This window comes from Pelodiscus sinensis, chromosome 8 (assembly GCF_049634645.1).
Source record: "Pelodiscus sinensis isolate JC-2024 chromosome 8, ASM4963464v1, whole genome shotgun sequence".
NCBI classification, from domain to species: domain Eukaryota; kingdom Metazoa; phylum Chordata; order Testudines; family Trionychidae; genus Pelodiscus; species Pelodiscus sinensis.
In genome coordinates this window covers 25,216,329-25,243,398 of record NC_134718.1, presented here as the reverse complement: position 1 = coordinate 25,243,398, position 27,070 = coordinate 25,216,329, and the positions used below count along the sequence as shown (strand labels likewise).

The following is a 27,070-nucleotide window of genomic DNA, read 5'->3' as shown; positions in this document are numbered from 1 at the left end:
CAGTACGGCCATTTTAAGCTCAGGGCTCAGGGTCTCACTGGACCACTCTGATTTTCATGCAAACCTGCTCCTGGGTGGCCAGGCTGGCAGCTATCCTGCCCTAGACGGCCACTTTCCTGTGCCTAGTGTGGAGGTCGTGGATGAGGTCCACGATCTCCGCACTAGACCAGGTGGGTGCCCGCCTCTTGTGGACCTGGGCAGGCTCCCGGGAGCTGCCAGCCTGGTCCCAGGAAGAGGCAGAGGTCTGGGTGGCTGGTTCGTGCCGTACCAGGTGCAGGGTCTGCTGGCTGGGTGCTGGCAGGCTTGCACCTGGCACGGGCACCGTAGCCAGATCGTGACCCTTTAAGGGCTCCGGCGCCGGGAGGGGAGGCAGAAGAGTTTCCCAGTTGGTGCCCAGAGTGGGCACCAGGGAAAGCTGGGGAGGGCTAGCCTCCCACTAGTTCGAATTAAGTGGCTACACAGCCCTTAATTCGAACTACTTAATTCAAACTAGGCGTTAGTCCTTGTAGAATGAGGTTTACCTAGTTCGAATTAAGCGCTCCGCTAGTTCGAATTAAGTTCAAACTAGCGGTTTGCCTGTGTAGCGCCTATCAAAGTTAATTCAAACTAGCGTCTGTTAGTTCGAATTAACTTTGTAGTGTAGACATACCCTAACAGAGCAGTATCATTGTTCAGAACTCCAGCATGAAACTGAAAAAAAGTCTTTTGAAAATGTTTGGCTTAAGATGAGTGGTGAGAGCAACAAGGGTGACGTTATGGTGGACATCTGATATAGACCATCAGACCAGTAACTTCAGGTAGATGAGGCTTTCTTTAGACAGCTAACAGAAGTTTCCAGACACTTATTTTCATGGGCAACTTGAATCACCCTGACATCTCCTGGGACAGCAATATACAGACAATCCAGGAACTTTCTAGAGTATTGAGAACAATTTTCTGGTGTAAGTGCTGAAGGAACCAACAAAGGATCATACACCTGTTGACCTGCTGCTCACAAACAGGGAAGAATTGATAGGGAAGATAGAAGTAGGTGGCAGTCTGGGCAGCAGTGCCCATGAGATGATAGAGCCTGATAAAAGGAAGAAAGGAGAGCAGCAGAATATGGATTTTTTACTTCGGGAAAGCAAACTCTAACTCCCTCAGGAAACTGATGAGCAAGATCCCCTGGTAGATTAATCTGAGGAGGAAATGAGTCCAGGACAATTTGTTCTATTTTAAAGAAGGAGCACGGGGAGGGGGGATCCCAATGTGCAGATAGAGTAGCAAATATGGCAGAATATCGGCTCAATTTAATAAAGAAATCTTTGATTATCTTTAACACAAAAAGGAAGCTTACAAGAAGTGGAAACTTGGACAGATGACTATGAAGGAATATAATAACATTGCTAAAGCATCCAGGGGTCTAATCAGTAAAGCAAACATGCATTTAGAGTAGCAGCTAGCAAGGGATGTGAAGAACAGGAAGGGTTTCTATAGGTATGTTAGCAACAAGGTGGTGGTCAGGGAAAGCATGGGACCCTTACTAAATGGGGAAGTCAACCTAGTGACAGATGATGTGGAAAAAGCTGAAATACTCAAGACTTGACAAAGCTCTGGATGGAATGATTTAGTTAGAGTTGGTCCTGCTTTGGGCAGGAGATTAGATTAGATGACCTTCTGAGGTCTCTTCCAGTACAGACAGAGCCCCTTTGACTGAGAGGAGTGAGACTTGAACTTCTTGCTCAAGCACTTCTTGAGAGGTGCCAAGACTGCAATCTAGAGCATGAGATAGAGCACAACCAGTGTCCATAGCCAGTCAACAACCGGGAAGAGGGGTGCCCTTGAAGGAGGCTGTGCTGCTTGTACAGGCTGGTATCCTAACCATGCCGAGGACTTATGGATCCTTGGTGCTAACATGCTCATTTTTCACATGGAGCACATGCCTCCAAGGGTTTGTACTCCCACATCAGGGAGCTGTACTGTGAGTGCCTGTGTCTTAGAACCCAGCCCAATAGTCTAAGGGGGGCTATCAGAGCTGGCCTTTTCCGGATTGCCTCCTGGTGATCACAGGCCAGCGAGCAATGCCTGGGTCCTTCCCTATGTAGAGAATGGTGCTGACATGGAGAGGAGCCCACCATGCTGAGCACAGGTTTACTTCTGGAACACAAAGTCCCAGAGGGTTGGGATACCAGTACCAACAGAGACAGTATCTCCTATGTGGCTGCAGGGCCTCTGGCATAGAGGGCACCTGAATGTGACCTAAGAATTCTATCATGTTTGGGGAGAAAGGAGCGGAGTAGTCTGGAGTGCCTGAGTTTGGCCCCATAAGCTCTATGGAGACTTGGAGCCGCCCAATACAAGTCTATGCTCATCCACTGCCCTATCCCTTTTTTCTGAGATGGGGCAAGTAGCCCCTTGCTGCCTTCCTTGGCTTCTTCATCAGGGCCAGAGAGAGGGAGTGGTGCTGGCTAGTGGACGTTGCTGCCAGATCATTACCAACTGAGCCTTGCACTGAAGATCAATGTGTTACTGCCGGGGTTGGGTCCAGTTTCATGAAGAGGGCACGAAGTCAAATGTCCTGATCCTTCTTAGTCCTAAGCTTAGAGAACTTGCAAATCTTGTCCGTCACTGATGTGTGCTTTACCTAGACAACACAGGCAACTCCTATGTGGGTTGTTGACTTGCATACACAGTTTGCAAGAATAACAGGGTTTAAACTACAAGTACCAGAACATGCCTCAATCTAGGTTAAAGTCCTAAAGGGGACCAGCTACTCTAAATATTACTATGGGTAAACTAACTCTGAAGAAAGACTAAGTGGGGAGCAGACAACAGCTCTTCCGATACACCATCACTGGCAGCAAGAAGGAACTGAGGGTTGGGAGAATGCACAGCACCCTTGTACTGTACCAGAAAGGTGTGACTCCAGGGGTCGCTAAAGGCACTTCCTATTGGTACCACTAAGAAAAAATCTTCTGGTACTGATATATGTGGCGAGCATGTACACTAATTGTGAAATGGACTTGAGCAAACACTCAAAGAAGAATGATGCTTTTCTGATGTGTCAAAATACCCAGGGGAAGTTAGTGAAACTATTGATTACATTTAGGAGATTTAGGTTCCCAAAGCAATAATTGTGCTAGTCCTGTAGAAAATAATAAAACCGCAGGTAATCTCTTTATTGGAATATTTATACTAAAAAAGGCAAGTATTAAAATTAATTGCCTTTTCATCTAGCCATGGAAAAAAAATACAGCAAGGTGGTGAAGCATAGACCGTATACACCTTCCCCTGTCCTATTTATTTTGAGTTTTCATATCCCCTACTTATAACTCCGGTCATCTGAAGAAGTGGGCTGTGCCCACGAAATCTCATACCACCATCTACATGGTTTTTTAGTCTATAAAGTGCTACCAGACCATTTGTTGTTTTTTTCTGTAACAGACTAACTCAGCTATCCCCTGAAGCTCAGTACCCAAGGTGTTAAACAGACCACAGTTAAATCCAAGGATACAAACATCAAATGGAAAGGGATATAAAGAAATAAAAAAGCATGCATGAATGCATCTCTGTTCAGACTTTGGTCCCTATATTTATCTCTGTTCTCGATTTGTGATGGGAAGCAAAAAAAGAAAAATCTATGCCAAAAGAGGCCTTAATTCATAGAAGGGATTATACCTGCAAATTAACAGAGGGGTAGCCGTGTTAGTCTGAATCTTCAAAAGCGGCGAGGAGTCCTGTGGCACCTTATAGACTAACCAAGTGTTGGAGCATAAGCTTTGGTGGGCAAAGACCCACTTCACATGCATCTGACGAAGTGGGTCTTTGCCCACGAAAGCTTATGCTCCAACACTTTGGTTAGACTATAAGGTGCCACATGCATCTGACAAAGTGGGTCTTTGCGCACGAAAGCTTATGCTCCAACACTTCGGTTAGTCTATAAGGTGCCACAGGACTCCTCGTCGCTTTTACCTGCAAATTGCGATTCCCAAGAGACATGCAGTCCAAGGACGACTCAGCATTGCAAAAGCTTTTTTTTTATTTTTGCAAAACATTGGAGACTAGTATATATGCCAGAGGACCATTATGACTTATTTCTGGGAGAATTCTGTGCCACCGCAAAAGCCTAGAATTAATGTTCCCCACAGATTTTTTTCCTCTCTGCAGAAAGCGAAGTTACTCATCCCAGGTGCAGTAACTGTCGTTCTTCAAGATGGTCCCCGTGGGTGCTCCACATTGAAGGTGCCGGGTTTGCCCCGGTGCCGCAGAAACAGAGATCTTTTGCTGTAACAGTACTTGGCCGGACCACGCATGCGTGGTGGCATCTCGCAGCGTTTGTGCCACTCTTAGTGCATGCATGGTCTGGCTCCCACCAGTTCCTCGAGTCCTCCTCAGAATCTAGAAGATATAATAAACAAGAAACAGACTCTGAAGCAGGGAGGAGGGCGAGTAGTGGAGCATGGCATGACATACCACGTAAGTGGTGACGGCTATATGAGCCATAAGGTGGAGGCATGTGATAATCTAGACAGTAAGACTGTGTTGGACAATTCCTATCAGCTCCTGAATGACGCTGAACCTTTGGAGGGGTAAATATGCCCTTGCTGAGATGGCATCGAGATGGGCACCGATGAATTCTAAGTCCTAAGTCGGAAGAAAAGTGGACTTTTGGTCATTGATAAGAAGTCCCAAGCTGTGGAAGGTGCGTCTGACCACATCGATCATTGCAGTCATCTTGGTACGAGATCGACCTTTGATTAGGCAATGGTCTAAATAAGGGAATATGATTACTCCTTAGCGACGCAAATCTGCCATGACGATCACCAGGATTTTTGAAAATACCCTGGGGGGGCAGATGAAAGACCAAATGGCAGGGCTTTGTATTGGTAATGATGTTCGCCTACTGTAAATCTTAGAAATTTTCTGTGGGCTGGGTGGATTACCACGTGGAAATAGGCATCTTGGAGGTCGAGGGCAGCAAACCAATTGTTGTGCTTTAGGGCCAGAATTATAGCAGCAAGAGTTAACATTTTGAACTGTTGTTTTCATAGAAATTTGTTCAGTCACTGCAGGTCTAATATTGGTCACCATCCTCCCGACTTCTTCTGTGTGAGAAAGTAGTGGGAATAGAAGCCTCTGCCCTTGAAGTTGCTGTGGACTGGTTTGATTACCCCCCAGTGACCGTAGATATGCAACTTCATCCTGTAGCAGTGCTTCATGACATGGGTCCCTGAAGAGGGATGGGTGGGGAGGGGGTAGTGGAAAGGGTAGTCAGGAACGGAATGGAGTAGCCTGAGCGAACAATTTCTAGCACCTATCTGTCCGTCGTGATAGAGGCCCATTGTTGGTAAAATTGGCTGAGACGGTGATGGAAAGTGAGGGTGTGGGGTTTGCTGCTGTCGAACACGGTTGTTTGAGTACCCTCGACGAGAGTATCAAACCTGCTGTTTGTTGTTTAAGGAATTTTGCATCTTGTTGCTCAAGTTTTGGTGTCTTTACGGTCTTTGTCGAGGGCGTTCAAAATTTTGTTGCTGGTGTTGATGCTGTTGCTGCCAATATAGAATAGATAAACAGGGAATGTTAAAACTGGATAAGAAAAAACGTTGGGGATCTCACGTGAAAGAGTAGAATTGAAGAGAGGCAGTTGCTCCGTCTGCAGCCTGAGGTGGTTGAGAGGAACTGGCGGGAGCCGGACTGCGCACATACTCAGAGTGGCGCGAACACCACAAGACGATACCGCGCATGCACGGTTCAGCCGGGTACTGCTACAGCAAAAAATCTCAGTTTCTGCAGCGCCAGGGCAAACCCAGCACCTTCAGTGGAGCACCCACAGGGACTCCTCGAAGAAGAAGAATCGATTCTAATGAAAGGTGAATTGAATCTATGAATGGCGTCATACTGCAATTACACCTTTTACCAACCAGGGGCTAATGTGGGGCTAATGTGGCACCAGAGCACTTGCTCATGGGCCAGAGCAGCCAAGCACAGAGAGGGAGGTTGCAGAGGCTGCATTCCTCACAGTGCCCTGACCACAGGACCAGATGAGGAGATATGGGATATGGAAGGAACAAACACAGTGGGGCAGTAGTGGTTGCTGGGGGTAGGTCACACAGAATGAGGTTCAGAAAAGTTAGTGGGGGTACAGACTGTTGTAGGAGAACAGGGGATAGTGAGGAGACAACACTGAGCTGGAGTTGAATGGAAATAGGAGTGCAAGGACATATGGGGATAGGTTCAGTTATGCTTAGCTGGATGAGTGGAGATACAAGATCACATGGGGATGAAGGTAAATATTGAATATTGCCTGATTGAATGGGAGAGGCTACGGGTCAGTGAAGATTTGCATAGGGGAGACTCTTCCCAAACACTCATTCCCCGCCCCTCAAAAATCTGTTACTTCACTAGCCCACCTCAAACTACTTTTCTGATTCATTCTCAGGCACCTTCCCAGCAACTACTTCCCTCTCCTGAAGTTCCTTCACTACCCTAACTCTCCAGAGCATTTGCACTACTTCTGAGGAATGTCAGAAATAAATTTCTGTAGTATAGTTTAAATGAATTATTACTCAAAGTCCTATTAAGGAATCTGTCAAAAAATATTTCCTGAATCTTTTTTGTTTTCTATATTATTACAGACATACCTGCTGACAGGCATTTTAAAATAAATTACCAAAATTATTGCAACTGGCATAATTAGGTAGTATTTTATTTGCTTATTTTATTTGTCACAAACAACACAGTTTTCAAAATTTTTAATTTTTTTGAACCAGAATTTCCTAAGAATAGCCTTTTGCAAAGTCACATTTACAAAAATCTTAGTAAATGTTAAGGATACATTCCAATTTTTTTTTTTAATTGGGAAATACAAGCACCAGCACATTTTATATGCAATTAATTTTTATTACCTGTGTTCTATAAGAATGGGAATAGAAGGAAAGGGAAAATTCATTATTGAGGCTGATACGTTAAACATCTGGCAGAAGGGGGATATGTGAGACATTCACCATACAATGATGTATTTAGGCATATTCTGTCTCAGGGTATTACTTCTGCTTCTAAACAAAATCAAAGCTTTCCATAATAAAAAGTTCTAAATTGACAAACAAGTTCATCTTTACCATTTCCTTGATGATATAATTATTCTTTGAAGATGTGTCCTCCCGTTGATGTGGTTATGAATATTAAAGGAAGGTAAGAGACTACCATAACTCTTTCATCAGCTGAGTTCTAGCCCACAAAAATGTAACAAAGCAACTAAATAAATATATGAAAGTTAGAATTCTGCACACTGTATTACTTTAAACTTTGGCACCGGACTTAAAATAAATGCACATGTATAAACATTTCATGCAATCTAAAATCATCTTTTTCTGCAAACTGTATTTTGTGGTTTTAAATAATTTTATACAATTTAAGGACTCAATCATGGAATTTACAATATACAGATGGACTTTTGTGCACCCGCAGACACTTCTGACTTCATTAGGGTTCCACAGAGTTCCACGACTCAGTTGCAGGCTCAGGCCATGTCTAGACAGAAACTATTTTGAAATTACTAAATTCAACTTAAGAACTCCCAATTTGAACTAGCTTGTCCTCACTATGGAGAAGCATTGAAATTAGTCCATGGCAGGCTCCATTAATGTGGAGACACTACCTAGGACTTAGAGCCCCAGGAAGCACGCAGGGGAGCAGCAGGATACCTCCCAGGGGCCAATAAGTTCAAATTAGCAGAACCAGATCAGCCACACTAAGATTATTTTGAAATTACTATTTCAGAATTAGAGTTATTCCACATGAAAAGTAGGAGTACAGAGTTTGAATTCTGCGCTCTGTTGTCACACCACTTATAAATTCAAACTGGAGGAAATGGGGGGACGGGTTATTTCAGAATATGGTCCTAGTGTAGACCAGGGTTCATAGTCTAAATATGACAATTATATCAAAATGTGGTGGCTTATCCCTAAGCTTTTCCTACCAGATGCATTTATCAAAAGGAAAAAGTCAAATAATAGGAAATAGCCTTATAAGAGCATGACAAATGTACATGTAAAGAGACGCTAATTTTATATTTATTATTTTTATTTAATTACAATATGGTTTTGGCCAAACAACCATAACAACTATGATATATCTATTCCAAAATAAATATTTTAACTGTTAAGTGAAATCTATTGAACTTATTTCTCTATTGCAGATATTTCCAATTCTCATGAAATAATAATTTTGATTATATATTGTATTTGATACATGTTTTTATTACAGGCAGTCCCCGGGTTACGTACAAGATAGGGACTATAGGTTTGTTCTTAAGTTGAATTTGTATGTAAGTCGGAACTGGCTCCAGATTCAGTCGCAGCTGCTGAAACTGACCAGGGGCTGACTACAGGAAGCTGGAGGCAGAATTGCTCTGTCCCTAGCTTCCTGGAATCAGCCACTGATCAGTTTCAACAGCGGCTGAATCTCGAGCTTGGGACAGAACAGCTGGGCTGCCAGGTAGGTCCCTGCAGGACCAACCCGGCAGCACCCCAGCTGCTCTACCCCAGGGTCCACAACAAAAGCCTGGTCTGCTCGGGGTGGGGGGGTGCATTAGCTGCGCCCCCTTTCCCCTCCCCTCCCCGCAGACCAGGGACACGGGGAGCAAAGCCGCAGCCGCGGTGGGGTGCCGCACCTCTGAGGCTTTGCTCTGGCAAAGCCTCAGAGGCGCGGGACCCTGCCGCCGCTGCAGCTTTGCTCCCTGTGTCCCTGGTCTGCTGGAGACGGTCCCCAGCAGACCAGGGGCACCCGCCAGGGGCACCCGGAGCAGCTTTTATAGCCCCAGAGGTCGAGGTGGCGGTCCCGCTGCCTGCGAGCTCCGGGGCGAGAAAACCTCGTTCGTAAGTGCGGATCCGACATAAGTCGGATCCGCGTAACTCGGGGACTGCCTGTATTTTCTTCTAGTTCTGCAATTATAGCTAGATTTAGCTAGTGGTTTATTACATCTTTTGAATTAATATTTAACAATGTTCAATATTAATTTACTCTATCTTTTAAATGTACCTCTAGTCTACCAAGAGCTAATATTAGTCCTTTCAATGTTGTAATTTTTCTTGTTAAATTTCTTTATTGTTAAACTGGATCTTATTTAAAAAACTATCATATCTGGCATCAAACTTAATTTACTTCTCTTTGAAATTTCCTGAGCAGTATGATTATCTCTCATTATTTATATTAATGTTAAAAATCTATAAAAAAATCTTTGGTCTTTTTGTATTGAGAGACAAAGACAAGTAGTTTAAAGCACATTAAAAAAGAAAAATTCTGTTGAGTATATTAGCATGCATAGGGTACAATTATTTCAACAATTTATCACATGGCTGAATATACTAACCTGCCCTGCAACCTTCCAATCAGATGGCTCTTGTAAAAAACACTATATTGTTACATACTACCTCATTTTTTATCATTTCAATTCACAACTAGCAATTACAAAACACAATAATGGAATACTGCATTTTTTTTTTAAAAAAAACCCTGTATATTCTGTGCCTAAACATTTCTGGTTAATTAAGACATTGAATTAATGCATAGATTTGACATTCTTTTTTCACAAATTTTGGCATTTTTTTCCATCTTCTCAAATGACCTCCACATAAAAATGAACTGTTCAACATATTGGAAGTGGCATTAAACTTTATACCCCTTTACATTTCCATTCTGGGATCTCAGTGGCTCCACACCTTCAATATGAAAGCACTTTACCAAAAGATGCTTGATTTTTCACCAAAAGGATGTGGGGGGTTTTGAGCTTTAAGTGTTTTCTTCTAATTGGTTTACCTGTTAAATAGATTAAATATAAATTATTAAAACAATTTTGTCTGATTTTCATAGGTTAATCTCAAATGGGGAATTCGGCATATATTCAGTTGATCAACATAATTAAAAACTGAAGTGAAATTAAAAAGGATAAACTATCCAAATATAAGAGACTGTTTCAATTTCTTTTCATATCAACTGCGTTCAGCACCATAATATATCAGACTTACATTAAGTATATATTGACTTAATTAGTTAAAAATCATTAATTCTTTAGTACAGTAATTAACATAACTTACAAAACTCATTCATTTGTTAGTGTGTTAATGACAATTATTTTCAGGCAACATGTGTTGACATTGGTTGCTACCATTCATATTAATCTGAGTAGGTTGACATATGCACATTCTACATCATGAGATAATTAAGTTTTGAGTCATCACAGTAAAGTTTGTGTTAAATACAGAATTGAAGGGATTTTTAAAAAAATGTCTACAGTATAACAGTGAAAGACTGATGCTTGCTGCATCTTTTGAGGAAACTTTATGCAAACGCCAGCAATTTGCTTGAAGTCACTATACTGTTCACTGAAGCAATAGATTTCAGTGAAAAACTAAAGCTACGGTATTTCTTTTCAAATTGTCCTAGTGGTATTTTTTAAACTACCATTAACTAGACAAAACTTATTTACTTTTCAGGTTCAAGAGTTTTATTAGACATTCATCCATTAAAGGATAGTGTTTCAGATGGCGTCTAACAATGAGGTAGATATCAATAAAAGATTAAACACTCTCTTCAAGTACCATAAATTTTTTAAATGTTCCATTTTAGTAAGAGATTTAACATAAATAAAAAAGATACAATGCAATATATAAGACAATTACTACTGCAGAAGTACAAGCTATGTTATCCACAGTATCACCTATGACAATTTCAGGTTACTTTTTAAAATTGCATTCAACAATAACAAAAATGCACTAAGGCTTATGTGCTGTATTGTATGCATAGATGAAAATGACCAAAATAAAATTTATTTTAAAGCTTTCTTCTTTGACATACAATCATCTTTTTTTAAGCCCTATTTAACAAACACAGAGTAAGGATGTTATGATTAAAGAAAAAACAGAAATGTAAGACTCATGCCCAAGTTAAATAACTTAGAAATGTGTACTACAGTGTGACTTGTGTAAGATAAATGGAAACTGCTTTAAAGAAAAAATAAATTAAAAAAAAATGTTTTACTCTGCCTTTTTGTTTTTAAGCATTTGGTATATAGGACTCTGAAGGTCTTCAATGCTCTCTGCAATTGGCTTATTAAGAGTTTCCGGAAGAAGAAGAGTCAAGAATCCTGCTGACACTCCACTGATTCCAAACACCATGAATGGCACAGATGGGTTAAAAGATTTCTGAAATTAAAAATCAATTATAAAAACCCAAAATTAATCCATGCCCCAGAATATTTCCAAAAATAGTGCAGCTTTTGATCATCTTTCATATATATATTTCAATTAATTATATACATATAAGTTATACCAAAAGATGAATCTTCACAGCATTCATGCATGTAATATCTATTAAGAACAATAGTAATTACTTAGAAATACATCAAGAAACGAATGGACCAAACACTCACTATACAAGCAATTATTCGTATCAAAATCTCCATTATGAATATTTGAAAGTCAAAGAGCATTCAAGTAGATATCAATACAAAATTTGTTTATAAAGAGCAGCAGCAACAAATAAATATGAAATACTTCACTTAATCTAAAAGAGATATAATGTTAATTTGCTTCCGTCTCAAAGTAATAAAGTTTTATAAAAAGAAATTCCATTTTGTAAAAACAAAAAACCCACCACCCCAAAACACACAACAAATACACTGTCTCTTATAAGTTAAGACTGCAATTTGATTATATCAATATAATTAAATTTTATTTATTATAAATTTGCAGTGGTATATAAAAATCCCTTGTCAAAGATCCACCTGCCATACCAGAATCAGGAAATCAATTCTGAGATTACTCCAAGAAACTACAAGTCTTAGGAAAAAAAGTGTCAGTAATTAACACAAATAATATAGAAAGTTAACTGACCATGGATGGCACAAATGGAGCCAAAATACCACCAAATCTGCAAGTCATTGAACAGACACCCAAGCCAGCATTTCTGTTCCAAAGGGGGAAAAGAAAAGGATTTGTAGTTTCAAAACGTGAATATGATTGCAACAAGCCGCTACCTATTTGTTACACAAATTTTATTGTCATTTTTAAAATGAGATCTATACAAATATCAGTATATTTTATACTAATTTATATAATCCATGACTTGAGAGACTCTGACAATGTTTTTAATGGGAACTAGGATAAAGGGAAATCAATCTATTCATGTAATTAATAGTCCAGCAGGTTAAGTCAGCCTGTGTAACAGTAAAAATTACATCAGCCAGCCAATGAAGAAAGTATCCCACCTGTCTGCCAAGAATATCCATGCCAAAACCCCCAACCCTGAATGCAATCCAGTCCTTTCCAAAAGCCTGAGCAAACAGAAAGGCTTCATAAGTCAATAAATGTAGGTTGCTCTGGATGGGCTACAGAATGATTTCCAAAGTTGACAGAAAACTCACAGAGAAAGATCAGAACAACTCTCTCCCCTAAAAATAGAGAGAGCTCCAGGTAAGGGCCTCTAGTGCAATATCTCACATGACAGGCATGGTCCTAAATCATTTAAGTGTTTATAGATCAAAAAGAAAACCTTGACTATTTTGAACGCCCTTACATTTTAAAAAAATCGTGGTCCACATTTACCAAAAAAGCACACACCTACCCACAGACATTCCTGCATGCAGGCCTGATCACTCTTAGGATCTGACTGATCCTGAATCTATGAACCTCCTAGACCTGGGAAGGGCAAGGCCAGACCCTCAGCTGCCGCTGGCTGCACAGTTCCACTCTACCACTACCAGAAGGGCCAGCATTGATCAAGTACTGACAGGGAAGACATGATTAGGGGAAAAAACAAGGCGTCCCCCCACATCTCCACTTTTTTCGCCTCCCTCCATGAGCTTAAACCCTGCAAACAAGCTATTTGCGGTGCTCTGGGAAGCTCTGGTGGGGTGAGGGATGAGTTGCTTGAATGTGAGGCCTGGCTTTCCCAACCCAAGAGTACTCACATAAGGGTGCTGGACCACAAACGTTGTCGGACTATAGAAATATTGACTATAGAGGTCCAACCTGTAGTGAAATGAGCTATAATATTGGTAGTGGATCTCAATCTTAACATGTTCTTATAAAGTGATAAACATCTGTGAAAATACTAACTGATCTGTAATCTTATCAGCAAAGGCCTCAGTCTAAGTGTAATCTTGAATGATTTTGCCCTGTTTAGTTAATGCCAATGCCCTTATTACAACTAGTGTACATAGCTTAGCTTCCCCAGGGTTCAGTGAGGCTTTTGGAAGAAAATTGGGAAATGAATACAGCCACTCTCCGAGTTACGAACAAGTTACAGACCAACACTTGGTCCGTAACTCGAACTGTTCGTAACTTGGACCCCACTGAGTTACACGCGACCACGCTGTTTGTAAGCACGCGTCGCATTTGTAACTCGGGGACCACCTTTACAACCGCTCCATGGGAGCTTTGGTCTTAAGTACAAACTGTCATAACTCGACCGTTCGCAACTCAGGGAGCGTCTGTAAACTGGTTCCTCTGGAATTTTCATACAAAGTTGGCAAGAGGCCTGAGAGCAAACTTGTCCTTAGAAAATCATGTATGGGGGAATCTGACATAAGGGCCTGAAACTGTAGCCTTGTAATTGTGTAAGTAATAAGTCAGTTAGTTATAATGAATGTATGTTATAGCAAAAGGTTTGGATTAAACTTAAACACAAGATGTAGGCGTCAGACAGACCAGGCAACTTTGTTAACTTAGCTCCAGCTTTGTTTGATGTTAGCATGTTCTGATGTTAAAGTGAAAGGATGGAATATTATAATGCATAGTGATGTTAATATTAGGTAAGGCCTGGTAATAGATAGAAAAAAGTTTAATGTTGAAAGACTTTGTAACTTTGTTAAAGTGACCAGAAGTACCCCTTTATTCCATGCTGCAATTGTGTAAATGTATTATTTGTGTGAATGAGAAAGAGAATATTTTAGGAGAGAAGTGTGAAGGCCACTGCAGGATCAAATGGTCAGAGGAGAGGCCGGAGACTCAGAAGCACTAAATAATTATCAAATAAGTTAAAGCACACTGAAGACGCAAACTGGATCGAGGCAGATTGACGAACCCTGAAGTTAGTGGCAAGCACCCCTTGATAGGGAAGCAATAACAAGTTTCACCAGAAGACAACAGCCAGGAGGGGTCATCAGCATATTGATATCAAATAACTGAGAAAACAACCTCCAGGTAAACATATGTCGCAGAAAAACTGATTGTGACGCTGAATGACTGATTAAAGCCTGACAAGGCCAAATGCATAGACTTGCATGGAAGGAAAATCCTATAAAGGATGGGATGTCTTATATGTCCGTCAGGTTCTCCACCTGCTAAGACTATGGAGCATCAGTCTGGACTGACAAGAACCTGGCTCCTTCCTCGCACCTGACCTATCTGGCCAATACATTGGGCCGAGCAACAGACTGGTAACTATTCCATCAGCAGGGTGCGTGAGTAAATGCATATACTACCCTGAAAAAGATCCCGTGTGCTTCATTCAAGCATAACAAATCACCCTTCTTTTTCAAACTGAGGCAATGGCTCGTGAAAAGACGGTCTTCACTGACAGATGATATAGTAAACAACTTGCTAAGGGCTCAAATGAGAGATCAAAGTTATTATTACTATACTATGGTCCCAAAAGGGAGAAGACTATTGAACTAGAAGAAAACCATGAAGAAAAGCCTTTTAGGAATCTAGGCACTAGAGGGCGAAAAAATACAATGAGGCTATCTCTGAAGAGGAGAGCAACATGCAGATATTGCTATCAATGGGCTCTTATGGAATTAATGCAAAATCCAGATTGTTTCAGAGTTAATTAATAGTACTAAACGGTGTTGAGAAAGGGAACCGGCTGGTGCTGAGATTCCCAAATAGAAAACCTTTTTCTCTTCAGCTGTCTAAGTCAATCTAGTAGAAGCTTTCCTGATTGGGAGCAGCACGAGAAGTAGTTTTAGTCTCTCTCAGCCAGTCACATCTTCTCTGTCAGACACAGCTGAAATGGAAGGGGCTTACAGTCAGCTGGGCTCTTTATATTGGTGCCCAGAGTGGCATGGCTGCTTGAACTTGAGTCACCCCAATAGGTTTCACTGAGGGAAAAATTTCCAACAACCAAGTGGCGTGAACAAACATGACAAGTGGAATGCACATATGCAACTACTCCAAGAAGATTTTTAAATTTGACTTAATTTCCAATCTGAACAAAACCCTGGCATTCAGAATGCTCTGAAGGAAAAATTTCAAACAAAACTGTTTTGAATTGAAAAGAATGGTTACTTACCTCGTAACTGTGGTTCTTTGAGTTATGTTGCTCATGTCCATTCCATGTAGGTGTGCGCATGCAGCATGCACGCGTCATCGAAAACTTTTCCCCTAGCAGCACCCATTGGGCCAGCGGGGGAGCCCCCTGGAGTGGCGCCGGTATACCAGCCCATATATACCCCTGCTGGCCCTCCACCCCCTCAGTTCCTTCTTACCGGACTACTCCAAAGAAGGGGAGGTGGGCAGGATTTGGAATGGACATGAGCAACACATCTCGAAGAACCACAGTTACAAAGTAAGTAACCATTCTTTCTTCTTCGAGTGATTTCTCATGCCCATTCTATGTAGGTGACTCCAAAGCAGTAATCGAAGGACGTGGGGTCAGAGTTCTAACCTTCCACTGAGTAGAGGACCGCCCTACCCAGGGCAGCATCCCCCCTTGCCTGATGCATAATGGTAAGCGAAGGATAGAGGACCATGTGACAGCCCTGCACCCCCTCAGTTAAGGATAGGGACCAGAGCCAGAAAAGCTGCGGAGAAGGCCTGAGCTCTAGTTGAGTGGGCCGTGAGGGGAGTGTCTGGAATCCCAGCCATCCCGTAAGGCTTCCTAATGCAGGCTGTGATCCAAGAGGAGATCCTTTGTGCCGAAACCGGCTGGCCTTTCATCTGCTCTCCTATGGCAACTAAGAGCTGAGGTGACCTGCGGAAGGGCTTTTGTTCTTTCTAAATAAAAAGCTAGAGCCCTCTGAATGTCCAAAGTATGTCGTGCCTGTTCCTTACCCGATGCATGGGGCTTGGGGCTAAAAAACTGGTAGGAAGAGGTCTTGCAACACATGGACACTACTTTCAGCAAAAAGGCAGGGTGGGAGCACAACCTGACTTTGTCTTTGAAGAAAACTGTATATGGAGGTTCCACCATGAGGGCTCCAGTTTGGACACATCTGGCTGATGTGATGGCCACCAAGAGGGATACCTTATAGGACAGGTGTAATAAGGAACAAGTCACCAAAGGTTCAAATGGGGGTCTCATAAGCTTAGACAGGACCAGGTTGAAATCCCACTGTGCAACGGTTGCCTGCCATGCAGGTAAAGCCTCTCCAGGCCCTTCAAGAATCTGTTCACCATTGGGTCCGCAAAAAAGGTCTTGCCCCTAAGTGCCCAGATAGATCCACCTAGCGGCTATTTCCGCTTTCTTAATCGAGGGGGATGACAACCCTTGCAACCTGAGGTCCAAAAGGTAGTCCAGGATCCAGGGAACTGCGGCATCTACAGCCAAAAATCCTCTTTGAGTAGTCCAGATATAAAACCGCTTCCATTTGGCTAAATAGGTAGCCCTGGTAGAAAGCTTCCTACTACCCAACAGCACCTCCTGCACCTGAGCTGAACACTGAAGCTCCGCCACCGTCAGCCACAAAGCTTCCACACCGTGAGATGCAGGGGGCACAGGTCCACGTGCCGAAGCTTGCCGCCATCCTGCGTAATCAAGTCCGGTACCATAGGGAGAGCTATTGGTCTCTTGCATGACACACTCAGGAGGATCGAGAACCAATGCTGTCTGGACCATGCTGGGGCTATGAGGATCAGGGATGCCCTGAATTCCCGCACCCCCAGCAGCACTCTGTGGACTAATGCGAATGGCGGGAACGCATAAAGCAGACCCCCGGGCCATGGAATGACTAACTCATCTCCCCAAGAGCCCTGCCCCATTCCCACGAGGGAGCAGAACTTCTGGCATTTCCTTTTCTGTAGTCTGGCGAACAGGTCCAAAAGGGGAAAACCACATTTGCAGAAGATCCAAGCAGCCACGTCCCATCTGAGACCATTTGTGACCGGAGAAGGATCTGCTCAGCTAATCCGCCAGATCGTTCTGGGAGCCTGGGAGATAGGAGGTCATTGGGTGGATATCCACCCTGATTAAGAGATCCTACATGTGTAGGGCTTCCTGACACAAGTGACGTGAGCGGGCTCCACCCTGCTTGTTGATATATGAGACCACCAACATATTGTCGGATAGGATGAGCACCGACTTGCCCCTGAGTCGAGGGAGGAAGGCCGCGCAAGCAAGGCAGATTGCCCATGGTTCCCCTGACATTGATGTGCTGAGAGAGATTGTCCACAGTCCACATATCTTGTGTCCGTATGTCGCCAGGGTGGGCTCCCCAGCCTGTGTCCGACACGTCTATCACCAGCTGGAGGGTCAGTAAGGGCCCGGAGAATGGTAACACGGTGCAGACTTCCCCTCCCAGGTCCACCAATCTAGGGATTGAAGGACCTCGGAGGGCACGGTCACCACTCTCTCCCACTGGTGAAAGGATGGGTTATGAGTGCATGCCAGCCACATCTGTAGTGGTCGCATGTGGAGTATGGCATGTTGGGTGACATATGTGCATGCGGCCATTAGACCCAGGAGCCGCATGCAAGTCCTGGCTGTAGTTATCAGAAATGCCTGCAGATCCTGGACAGCTGACTTGATCATCAGGAAGTAGGACCTGGAGAGGGAGGCTCTTGCGGATGTGGAATCCAGATTAGCACTCACGAACTCTATCACTGGAGTGGGTACCAAAGATGATTTGTCCACATTCAGGAGTAAGCCCAACTCCCGGAAGAGATCCTGAACCAGGGTGATGTGGGCCTGCACCTGGTTTGCAGAGCTCCCTTGCAGGAGCCAGTCGTCCAGATAGGTGAACACCTGGACTCTTTTTCCTCAAGGGCGGCAGCCACAAGGGTCGTACACTTTGTGAAGACCCGGGGGACCGTGGAAATCCCAAAGGGGAGGGCCATAAACTGATAGTGGTCTCTGCCCACCATGAAGCAGAGGAATCATCAGTGGTGTGGAGCAATGGAAATGTGAAAGTAGGCATCTTTTAGATCGAGGACAGTGTACCAGTCTCTGAGAGCTAGGGATGAAATGATAGATGCCAGGGCCACCATCTTGAATTTGGGTTTGATGATGAAGGCATTGAGATCCCTGAGGACCAGGATAGGACAGAAACATCCCCGCCCCTCACACCCCACTTGGCTTTCGGGACCAGGAAATATTGGGAATAGAAGCCCCTGCCCAGGACTCCTGGGGGAACTGGCGCTGTGATCCCTAGAGCGAGGAGCTGAAGGACCTCCTCCCGAAGGAGAAGCTCGTGAGAGGGATCCCTAAAGAGGGACGGGGTAGGGGGATGTGAAGGAGGAGCAGAGTGGAAGGGGATGACATAGCCCCTTCCCACTGTCTATAGGACCCAATGGTCCGAGGTAACATATTCCCAGGCTTAGCAGAAAGGGAATAGATGATCCTGGAAGGGGAGAGATGAGACTGGTAAGCTGTCTTCAGGCGTACTCTCAGAAGCCTTGACAGGGCCCCGAGGACTTGTTAGGTGGGCCCTGTGCCTGATCCTGGGACAGCTGAGGATGGCGCCTGCCGTTCCTCCCATTGTTGGGAGAAATCAGGGCAAGAGCCCTGCTGGGAAGGCATTGGAGAGTTCCTGCCCAAGGAGGATTGCCGCTGGGTGACAGGGGTGTGAATGCCCAGTGACTTTAGCGTAACCTGGGTGTCCTTCAGCCCGTATACGTGCTGGTCTGTCTGTTCAGAAATCGGAGACAGGCCCTCGAATGGAAGATCTTGGATCATATTTTGGAGCTGCAGAGGTACCCCAGACCCTTGCAGCCAAGAGCTGCGGCATAACACTAACCCAGTAGCCATAGCACAAGCAGCCGCATCGGATGCATCTAAGGCAGCCTAGAACACAGCCTTAGAGATTGTTCTGCCCTCTTCTGAGAGGGCTCTGAACTTGGGCTGAGAATCCCTCAAGAGGAGTTCATTAAACTTGTCCAAGGAAATCCAGGTGTTACACACGTAGCAAGATAGCAAAACCAGCTGGTTCACTATGAGAAGCTGTAGGCCTCCGGACGTGTAGGCCTTCCTCCCTAACAGATCCATCTTTTTGGCATCCCTGTTCTTAAGGGTGGTGCCTGGCTGACAGTGCCTCTTCCTTTGGTTCACTGCCAAATCCACCAGTGACCCAGGTTCCCCTCCAGGGCCATGAAGTACCACTGTTCAACTCTCGTCTGTTGGTAGAATGGAGGCCGGAGTTTGCCAGAGGGACTTGGAGATCTTTGCCATCATTTTGTTGATGGAGAAGGCCACTCTGGTGGGGGTGTCTGACTGTAGAATGTCAACCGTAGAGTCAGAATCCTCCAACACCCTCTCCGCCTGGATCCCCAGGCTTTGGGCCAGTCGGCAAAGGAGGTCCTGATGCACCTCAAGTCCATGGAGACATGCCCAGGGCCTCATCTGGAGAGGAGGATGAGGACCCCTTTGAGCCCACCTCCACAGGGTCCACTGCCTGCGAGGGAGCTTGCGAAGCCATCAACGGGAGCATTGTGAGTGGCCAGGTCATGGGGCCCTCAGACTCCGAAGGGTATGGGGATGTCTGGCCTGGTGAAAGCGACTGCTCTGATGTAGGTGAGCGAGTAAGTGGGGTCGCCGAAGGAGAAGCTCTGGACACAGAGAAGAATGACTCCCGTCTAGGGGGGCCACACCCTGACTCTGGTGGTAAGCCCACAGGGTCCAGAAGGGCCACTGAGATGGAGGTGGTGCCAGTGGGAGCCATGACTACTGCATCCCCAGTACAGGGGCTGGCTGTGCCCAATGATACTGCTGTTGATGGGCGGAAGTGCTACAGTGCTACGACCGGTGACGGGAATGAGACGGGTGCTGAGATTTTGATCTTGATCCCCTGGAGCACCACGTGGATTCCACCTCTGAGTCAGTCGAATACTCTGAAGCTAACCATGGTGGTGCAGAGGCGGATACAGCCAGTTGCCTTGATGTCGGGGCATGTCCCAGTGTGGGCAAGGAGGAGGGGGAGGCATGGTCGGTGCCGGGCCTGGTGAGCTTTAGTTGGGACCAGAATGTGCAGTAGCTGATGCCATGCTCGGTGCTGTTTGAGGCCCTTGTCCCGGCACAGAGAACAGTGAGAAGCATGGGCTGGAGGTGCTGCTGGTGTGGCAGTGCTGGACCTGTGTTTTCTCGACTCTGGTGCCAGGACTCTGGGTGTCTTAGCTCCGATCGGTGCTGACTGGAGTCCCGGTCCTTGGCTGAGGTCGGTGCCGGAGAAGAGGGGAACAACTCGATAAGGTCCCTAGCAGCGTCGAAGGCCTCCAGTGTCGAGGGCTCTGGGAAATCTCCCATCGGGCTGCAGTCCTGGTGCAGACTGGAACATTTGCCCAACCAAGAAGGTCCAAGCAGAGCCTGAATATGCTGCGTGCCCCATCTGAGGGCATGGGCTGGCGGGGCAGAGGATGACCTTCCCCCGCCAGACCTGCTCTTCTGAGGCACTGGGGATTGAGAGCAGTGTCATGGTTTAGGCAGTGCCGGCAAGGCCCGCAAATGGCTCGACGCCTTTTGCACGAAGGCTGGTGTGCTCTGGGTCGCCAGTGCCAGGTGAGAAGCCGGTGCCGGCTGCAAAGCTGCTTCCATTATGATGATCTTAAGACGCAACTCTCCCTCCCGCTTTGTGCGCGGCTTGAATGCTTTTGCAAATTTTACAGGCTTCGGACAAATGGGCCTTACCCAGACACTTAAGGCAGGCAAAGTGTGGGTTGCCACAGGGCATAGGTCTCTGGCACGTCTCTCAGGGCTTGAAGTCTTTCAATCCAGGCATGCCCCACCGCTCACACCGAGAGTGCGGGGCAGGGACTACGGTGGGTCCTTAACTTAGGAAACTACTTATCAAGAACTTGATAACCGTAACTATAACACTAGAACAAAGAATTGTAAAACTAAGCTACAAAGGAGCATTTGCTAAGCAAGAGCAGAAGCACGTCCCAATGATCCTCAGGGGTGGTAAGAAGGAACTGAAGGTTGGAGGGCCGGCGGGGCTATATATGGGCCAGTATATCGGAATAATGAAGATGTCTGCAAAACTTCACAATACCATGAGGTGGTGCTAAAGTTTTATTTTCAAATTAGCCATCTGGCAAAAAACTGAAGTGCTTGTATGAATTTTTTCTTGTATAAAATAATGAAAATATTTCAAACTGATTAAAATATCCAGAATATATACAGAAAAGTAATCTCTAAACTGTAAATGAAAACATTTTTAGGGTGGGACCTGCAGTGCAATAACATGCCATTTTATTAAACAGGAGATGCATAATCAAATTTCAAGAAGGAAGATAGTTCAGAAAAATGATACTCTTCCTCTCACTACCCTTCACTCTCCATCTCTCCAAACATAACATTTGTTTATTTCTGTTCCAGAAATAAGCGTGCAGATTCTCCACAGGGGCAGTGCCTGATTAACTTTTATCCCCTCAATCACAAATGACTCATTTCAATTACAGTGGAGTCTTGGTACAATTCTCCGTGAATATGAGCTTTCACATATATGGCAATAGCAACAATATGACTTATGAAGAAAAAATTTAAACATTGATCACTGTGAAACAAATAAAAGCCAAGAAATGAAAACTTATCATGAGTCCAGCCTTAATACATACAATTCAGATTCAGGGAGTACGATAAGAATAGTAAGAGGAGACAAACATTAAAAATACACAATATTTTTGTAACACAACCCAAATTCGACTAGTTTTTAGGTGCTAGTTACAGAGGAATTAGTTTCATGTAAAGCTCTTCTTATGGTCTGGTATGTGATAGAAAGTGCAATATATTGAAAAGTCAAGAGTGCAGATCTCCTTCAGTTGTAACCATAGGCGCTAGTTCTGTGGGCACTTTGGTGTTCAATGAGTGCTCCCCATATGACCTGCTTCCCCTTCCCTAGTGTCTTCAGCTTGTGCAGGAGGTGTTGTGGGAGGGAGGAGCAAGGGCAGGGTATGTCTGAGGCAGGGGCAGAACAAGGTAGGAAAAGGCAAAGCAAAAGCAATATTGGGGAGTTGAACAACCCTCAATAAGTCATAAAGATGGCATCTATGGTTGTGATAACCTATAAAGCTGAGAATGACTATGAACATCTAAAACTAAGTGCAATTCAAGGTGCTGGCCGTTTTAAAAAATGCTGCCTATCCTAAGACCTCCCTCAACTCAATGTTAGCAGCAGCTTGCATGCTCCTGCTGTAGATCCTGGCTTGTAACTCTCCAGGAGTATCAATGGATTTTTCTTAATGGAGGGCCTCAGCCAATGCAATCTGCTCCCGCTGACTGTACGCCAGAGTTCTAGATTTGTGTCATTCAAAGCAGAACAGCATCTACTGGGTGCACAAACAGTTCAAATGAGCTACAGGGAATTCAATAACAATATGGCCTGGAACAGAAACAACAGCAGAGCAGGGAAAGAGATGGCCAGAATGGTTTTACCTATCCACTCTCTCCTGATCTTTACAGCTAATAAAAGTATCAAAATAATATTTACAATAGGAACTCTGGACATTATTGTCTAGTTCTGGGTACAACCTGTTCCAACCCCACTCCCTCGCAGTCTTTCCATTAGCAGCCTCACCCTCCTTGCCTGCTTTCTGCTGCTCCTTCCTTCCCCTCTTCACTCTGCATCCCTACCCCTCTTTCACTATATTTATTCATCTCCAGCTGCTGTTTTCCCTACCCTCTAATAAAGACAAATGAAAAAAAAGGAAAAAGAAAATAAGAAACTAACAAGTAGTGTGCCTACCATATTACTGATTATTTCACTTGTATGTAATAGTCCGTCATCTCTTCTCTCCCTATTTATGGTTTGATTATCCTTTATGATTGTAAACATTATGGAGAAAGAATCATATCTTCCATAATAGCAAGCACAATAAGGTCCCAATTCTGACCAGCATTTTGGGCACTATTCCCTTATAAATGATAATATTTTGGGTGCATGAGAAAGAGGAGGAGAAAAGGAAGGGTACAGTGTACTTCACTTCCATAACTTGGCTGTTAATTTACTCTTGATAACAGCTGTGGTAGCTTGTCAACCTATTGTGAGTTACGTAATATATGGTGGATTTTTCTATTAATTTGTTTGCATATTATACTTATGTGAAACAATGTGTGGTTGCTAAGGCTTCATATAAATTATGTTAAAATAGTTAATTAACACAAAGATCTAAACAAGTATCCGTTTTTCAAAAGACATCACATAATTACTACACAGGGGAGTTAAATTATACAGTAATAGTATAAACTCAGCTTTTTATTACATGGGCCATAGTGAAGAATTAAGTTAAAATATTCTTCCATCCTGTTAATTATGACATTTTGGAGAAGAGGGAGAAGTCATGGAGTAGAAATTTGGTTTTATGGAAAAGAATCTTGCTAGTAAAATTAGTGATGGAAATAATGAAATATAACTGTATATTTTTCCTAAGGAAGGATTTTTTTTATTCACATTTTTAAAGCAGATTTTGTATTTGTGAAAGATGTCAGTTCAACTGTTATGAGAAGTGAAGTCCTCGACGCATTCAAATGGTGTAGAACATGTATCTGACATAAAAAGTATATTCAAGTCATAATTTTTATTATCAGTTGCCTTGATGAGTCTGAACATACCTGATTTTACTAAAAATTAACAAACAGAAGTTAAAATAACCAAGTCACTAATAACTCCTTTTGTGTGAAAATTGTTTACATTTACATATATGCTTTATCAAGTTTCAAACTCTTTAGCCTAACTAGAAGGCTGAGTTGAGATATGATTGTTCTCTACAAATACATCAGAGAAATAAATATCAGGGAGGAAGTATTTAAGTTCAGCCCCAATGCCAACATAAGAACTTATATAAACTGATCATCAAGTTTAGTCTTGATATTATTAACACTTCTATCAGAAGACTGAAATTCTGAAAGAGCCTTCAAAGGGGAGGGACTTGGTAACCTAACTGGCTTTAAGACTGAGCTTGATAAATTTATGGAGGGTATGATATGATGAGTGCACTACAATGGCATGCAACTGATCTGTGACTGCTAAGTAGCAAGTATTTCTAACAGCTAGTGATAAGACACTAGGGCTACGTCTACACTGGCCCCTTTTCCGGAAGGGGCATGTTAATTTCAGAAGCCGTAATAGGGAAATCCGCGGGGGATTTAAATATCCCCCGCGGCATTTAAATAAAAATGTCCGCCGCTTTTTTCCGGCTTTTAGAAAAGCCGGAAAAGAGCGTCTACACTGGCCCCGATCCTCCGGAAAAAGTGCCCTTTTCCGGAGGATCTTATTCCTACTTCGAAGTAGGAATAAGATCCTCCGGAAAAGGGCACTTTTTCCGGAGGATCGGGGCCAGTGTAGACGCTCTTTTCCGGCTTTTCTAAAAGCCGGAAAAAAGCGGCGGACATTTTTATTTAAATGCCGCGGGGGATATTTAAATCCCCCGCGGATTTCCCTATTACGATAGCTGAAATTAACATGCCCCTTCCGGAAAAGGGGCCAGTGTAGACGTAGCCTAGTTGGGAAGGGATCTGAGTTACTATAGAGAATTCCTTCCCAACTGTCTGACTTTTGGATCTTACCCACATGCTCAAGGTCTAACTGATACTATATTTGTGGTCAGGAAGAAATTTTCCACCAGGCCAGATTGGCAAATATTTTTGCCTTCCTCTGCAGCATGGAGTATAGATCACTTGCCAGTTTAAACTAATCTAAAGGGGGATTTCTGCAACCTGAAGTTTTCATATCATGATTTGAGGACTTCAGTAACTCTGGTCTATTACAGGAATGAGTGGGCCAAGGTTCTATGGCCTGCAAAGCGCAGGTCAGACAAGATGATCATGATGGTCAATCCAGCCTAAAAGTCTATGAGTCTAAATATTTTAATTTGAGCCAAGATCAACAATTAATGCACTACTACAAATTTAAACAAATCATTAGCCAGAAGTTACATTTTGTATGCCAAAAATGATTCTGCATGTGAATTCAAATCTAAATTTTCAATTACCTCACTACTGTTGGGTAGAGTTCAGAAGTATAAATATACACTATGTTGAAGGCAGCACTGACAGTCAATTTTCCACACAAGGCCAACAGAGTTGGGCTGAAGAATAAGCCTTTGGAAGAGATAAAATAAATAAATGTGAACATTAAGAAATACATAACACTTTTCTGTTTTGTTTTGTTTGTTTTTTTACTAAGTTGAAAACATGGTCTTTTTCAAGTGTAACACAGGTGTAGCATTTATTCTTTGCTATTGAAGTTTGTTCTTCCAGCATAAAAGCTATCTAATAGCCTTTAACTACCTGAAGGGAGAGAGAGGCTGTTCTCAGTGGTGACAGATGACAGAACGAGTTACAGTGGCGATGGTCTAGGTTGGATATTAGGAAAACCATTTCACTAGGAGGGAGGTGAAGCACTGGAATGGGTTACCTAGGGAGGTGGCAGAATCTCCATCCCTAGAGGTTTTTAAGTCCCAGCTTGAAAAAGCCTTGGCTGGGATGGTTTAGTTGGGTTGGTCCTGCTTTGAGCAAAGGGTTGGACTCGATGACCTGCTGAGGTCTCTTCCAACTCTAGGATTCTAAGTCAAATCAGGCTCCTGAAAGAGGTGTTATAGTCTGGAAAGATTGAGTGTGTCTGTCTTATTGTATCTCATTAGTATCGCTACTATTTTGTAATATTAAGTTAAATAAAATGTACATATGACTGGATAGTTCCAGATTCTACAGTGACTCTGGTAGGATTTTTAAACTACTTTAATAACTGTGAAAATAATGTCACATTATTCAGTAGTTTGCACCATATCCAATTCTAGAAGAACAAAACCTCTCCAAAATATACATGGTCTTTACCAGTTTCCTGCTATTTCCTGTTTTACATCTGTTATAGGTAGATATACTATCTCAAGTTTATTTAGACAATAGTGCATACTCACCAACATTTTCTGGTAAAAACATGGTAAATATACATGCAAACCCCGCAAATATCAGAAAAGAAGTTGTAGTTTTACGTCTTCCAGCCCTAAAATGAAAAAACATATGGTTACATAGGGTTAAAATCTAAACCAGTGTTTCTTAAAATTTTTTAAGACTGAGGAACACCAAATAATAATTTTTTTTTTTTTTACGAGGAACACCAAAGATTTTTGTTGAGCAAAAGAAAAAAAAAGGAAGCTTGCCCCTTTTAAGGACATCCATTTGAACTCTGGTGACCATATTTTCTGAACCAAAATTAGGGACACATTACCTACATCTCCTAATCTCTGTTTACTATACCCCAGACTCTTGGGGTTGAGATGGACACATGACCAGAAATAAAAGTAACCCCCTCTAGGAACTTTTCCCACCATCCTCCTACCTATAGGAGATTAGTTTGGCCCGCACCGAATCCTTTCTCCTCTGGTGCTGCTCTCTCCCCTGCAAATGTCTGCCCTTCTGCTTCACCCCCACAATCCCCTGGCACCTGCACCTTCCCTTACCCATGCACCTTTCTGGTGCTTCCTCCTTCCCTCACTGTCCCTGCCCCCTTACCCTTTCTCTCCCTGATGCCCATCCCTTCACCACCTTCTGCCCCAGTTCCTCTCATGCCCCTCTGTGCCCTCACACGACTTGCTCCATGCCCGCCTTCCTCATACCCACCCCTCCTTTCAACCCTTCTCCCAGCACCTCCCCTTCCCCTTGCTTCCTTTTGTCCCCAATGCCCTTCCCCTCTCCCCTCCCAGCATCACCCTGTCCCCTCCACCTTCCCACACAAACTGACACTTCCCCTCCCTCCTCCTGCCCTTTTCCTCATTTTTTCCACTTGGTCCCCTGGCATTTGTCTCTCCTCCATCCTGTCCCTTTGTGACTTCCCCTTTCTTCTCCTGCCCTACCCCCTTCCCTCAGCACAAACCCCTTCCTTTCCTACCCTCCTTCCCCCTAGTTCTCTCCAAGCCTCTCCCCTACCTTTTGCCTTCCAGTTTGT

The 27,070-nt window shown here is 43.7% G+C and overlaps 1 protein-coding gene across 5 annotated transcripts in view; it reads right to left on the bottom strand.

Annotated features, from left to right (window-relative positions):
• Nucleotides 1–6,650: 6,650 nt before the first annotated feature.
• LOC102451283 (solute carrier family 22 member 15-like) overlaps nt 6,651–27,070 on the bottom strand; it is a 78,705-nt gene continuing 58,285 nt past the window's right edge. For 2 of the 5 annotated variants that reach the window (XM_075934904.1, XM_075934905.1), the window contains exons 8-12: nt 26,043–26,128; nt 25,116–25,224; nt 11,871–11,943; nt 11,022–11,180; nt 8,717–9,795 (exon numbers count right to left, since the gene is read on the bottom strand). In XM_075934904.1, coding sequence (XP_075791019.1) covers nt 9,769–9,795; nt 11,022–11,180; nt 11,871–11,943; nt 25,116–25,224; nt 26,043–26,128 — 454 coding nt within the window. In that variant the 3' untranslated portion in view covers nt 8,717–9,768. Of the gene's footprint in view, nt 9,796–11,016; nt 11,181–11,870; nt 11,944–25,115; nt 25,225–26,042; nt 26,129–27,070 lie in introns of all 5 variants that reach the window. The other 3 variants (XM_075934903.1, XM_075934902.1, XM_075934906.1) reach the window with 3 other exon arrangements.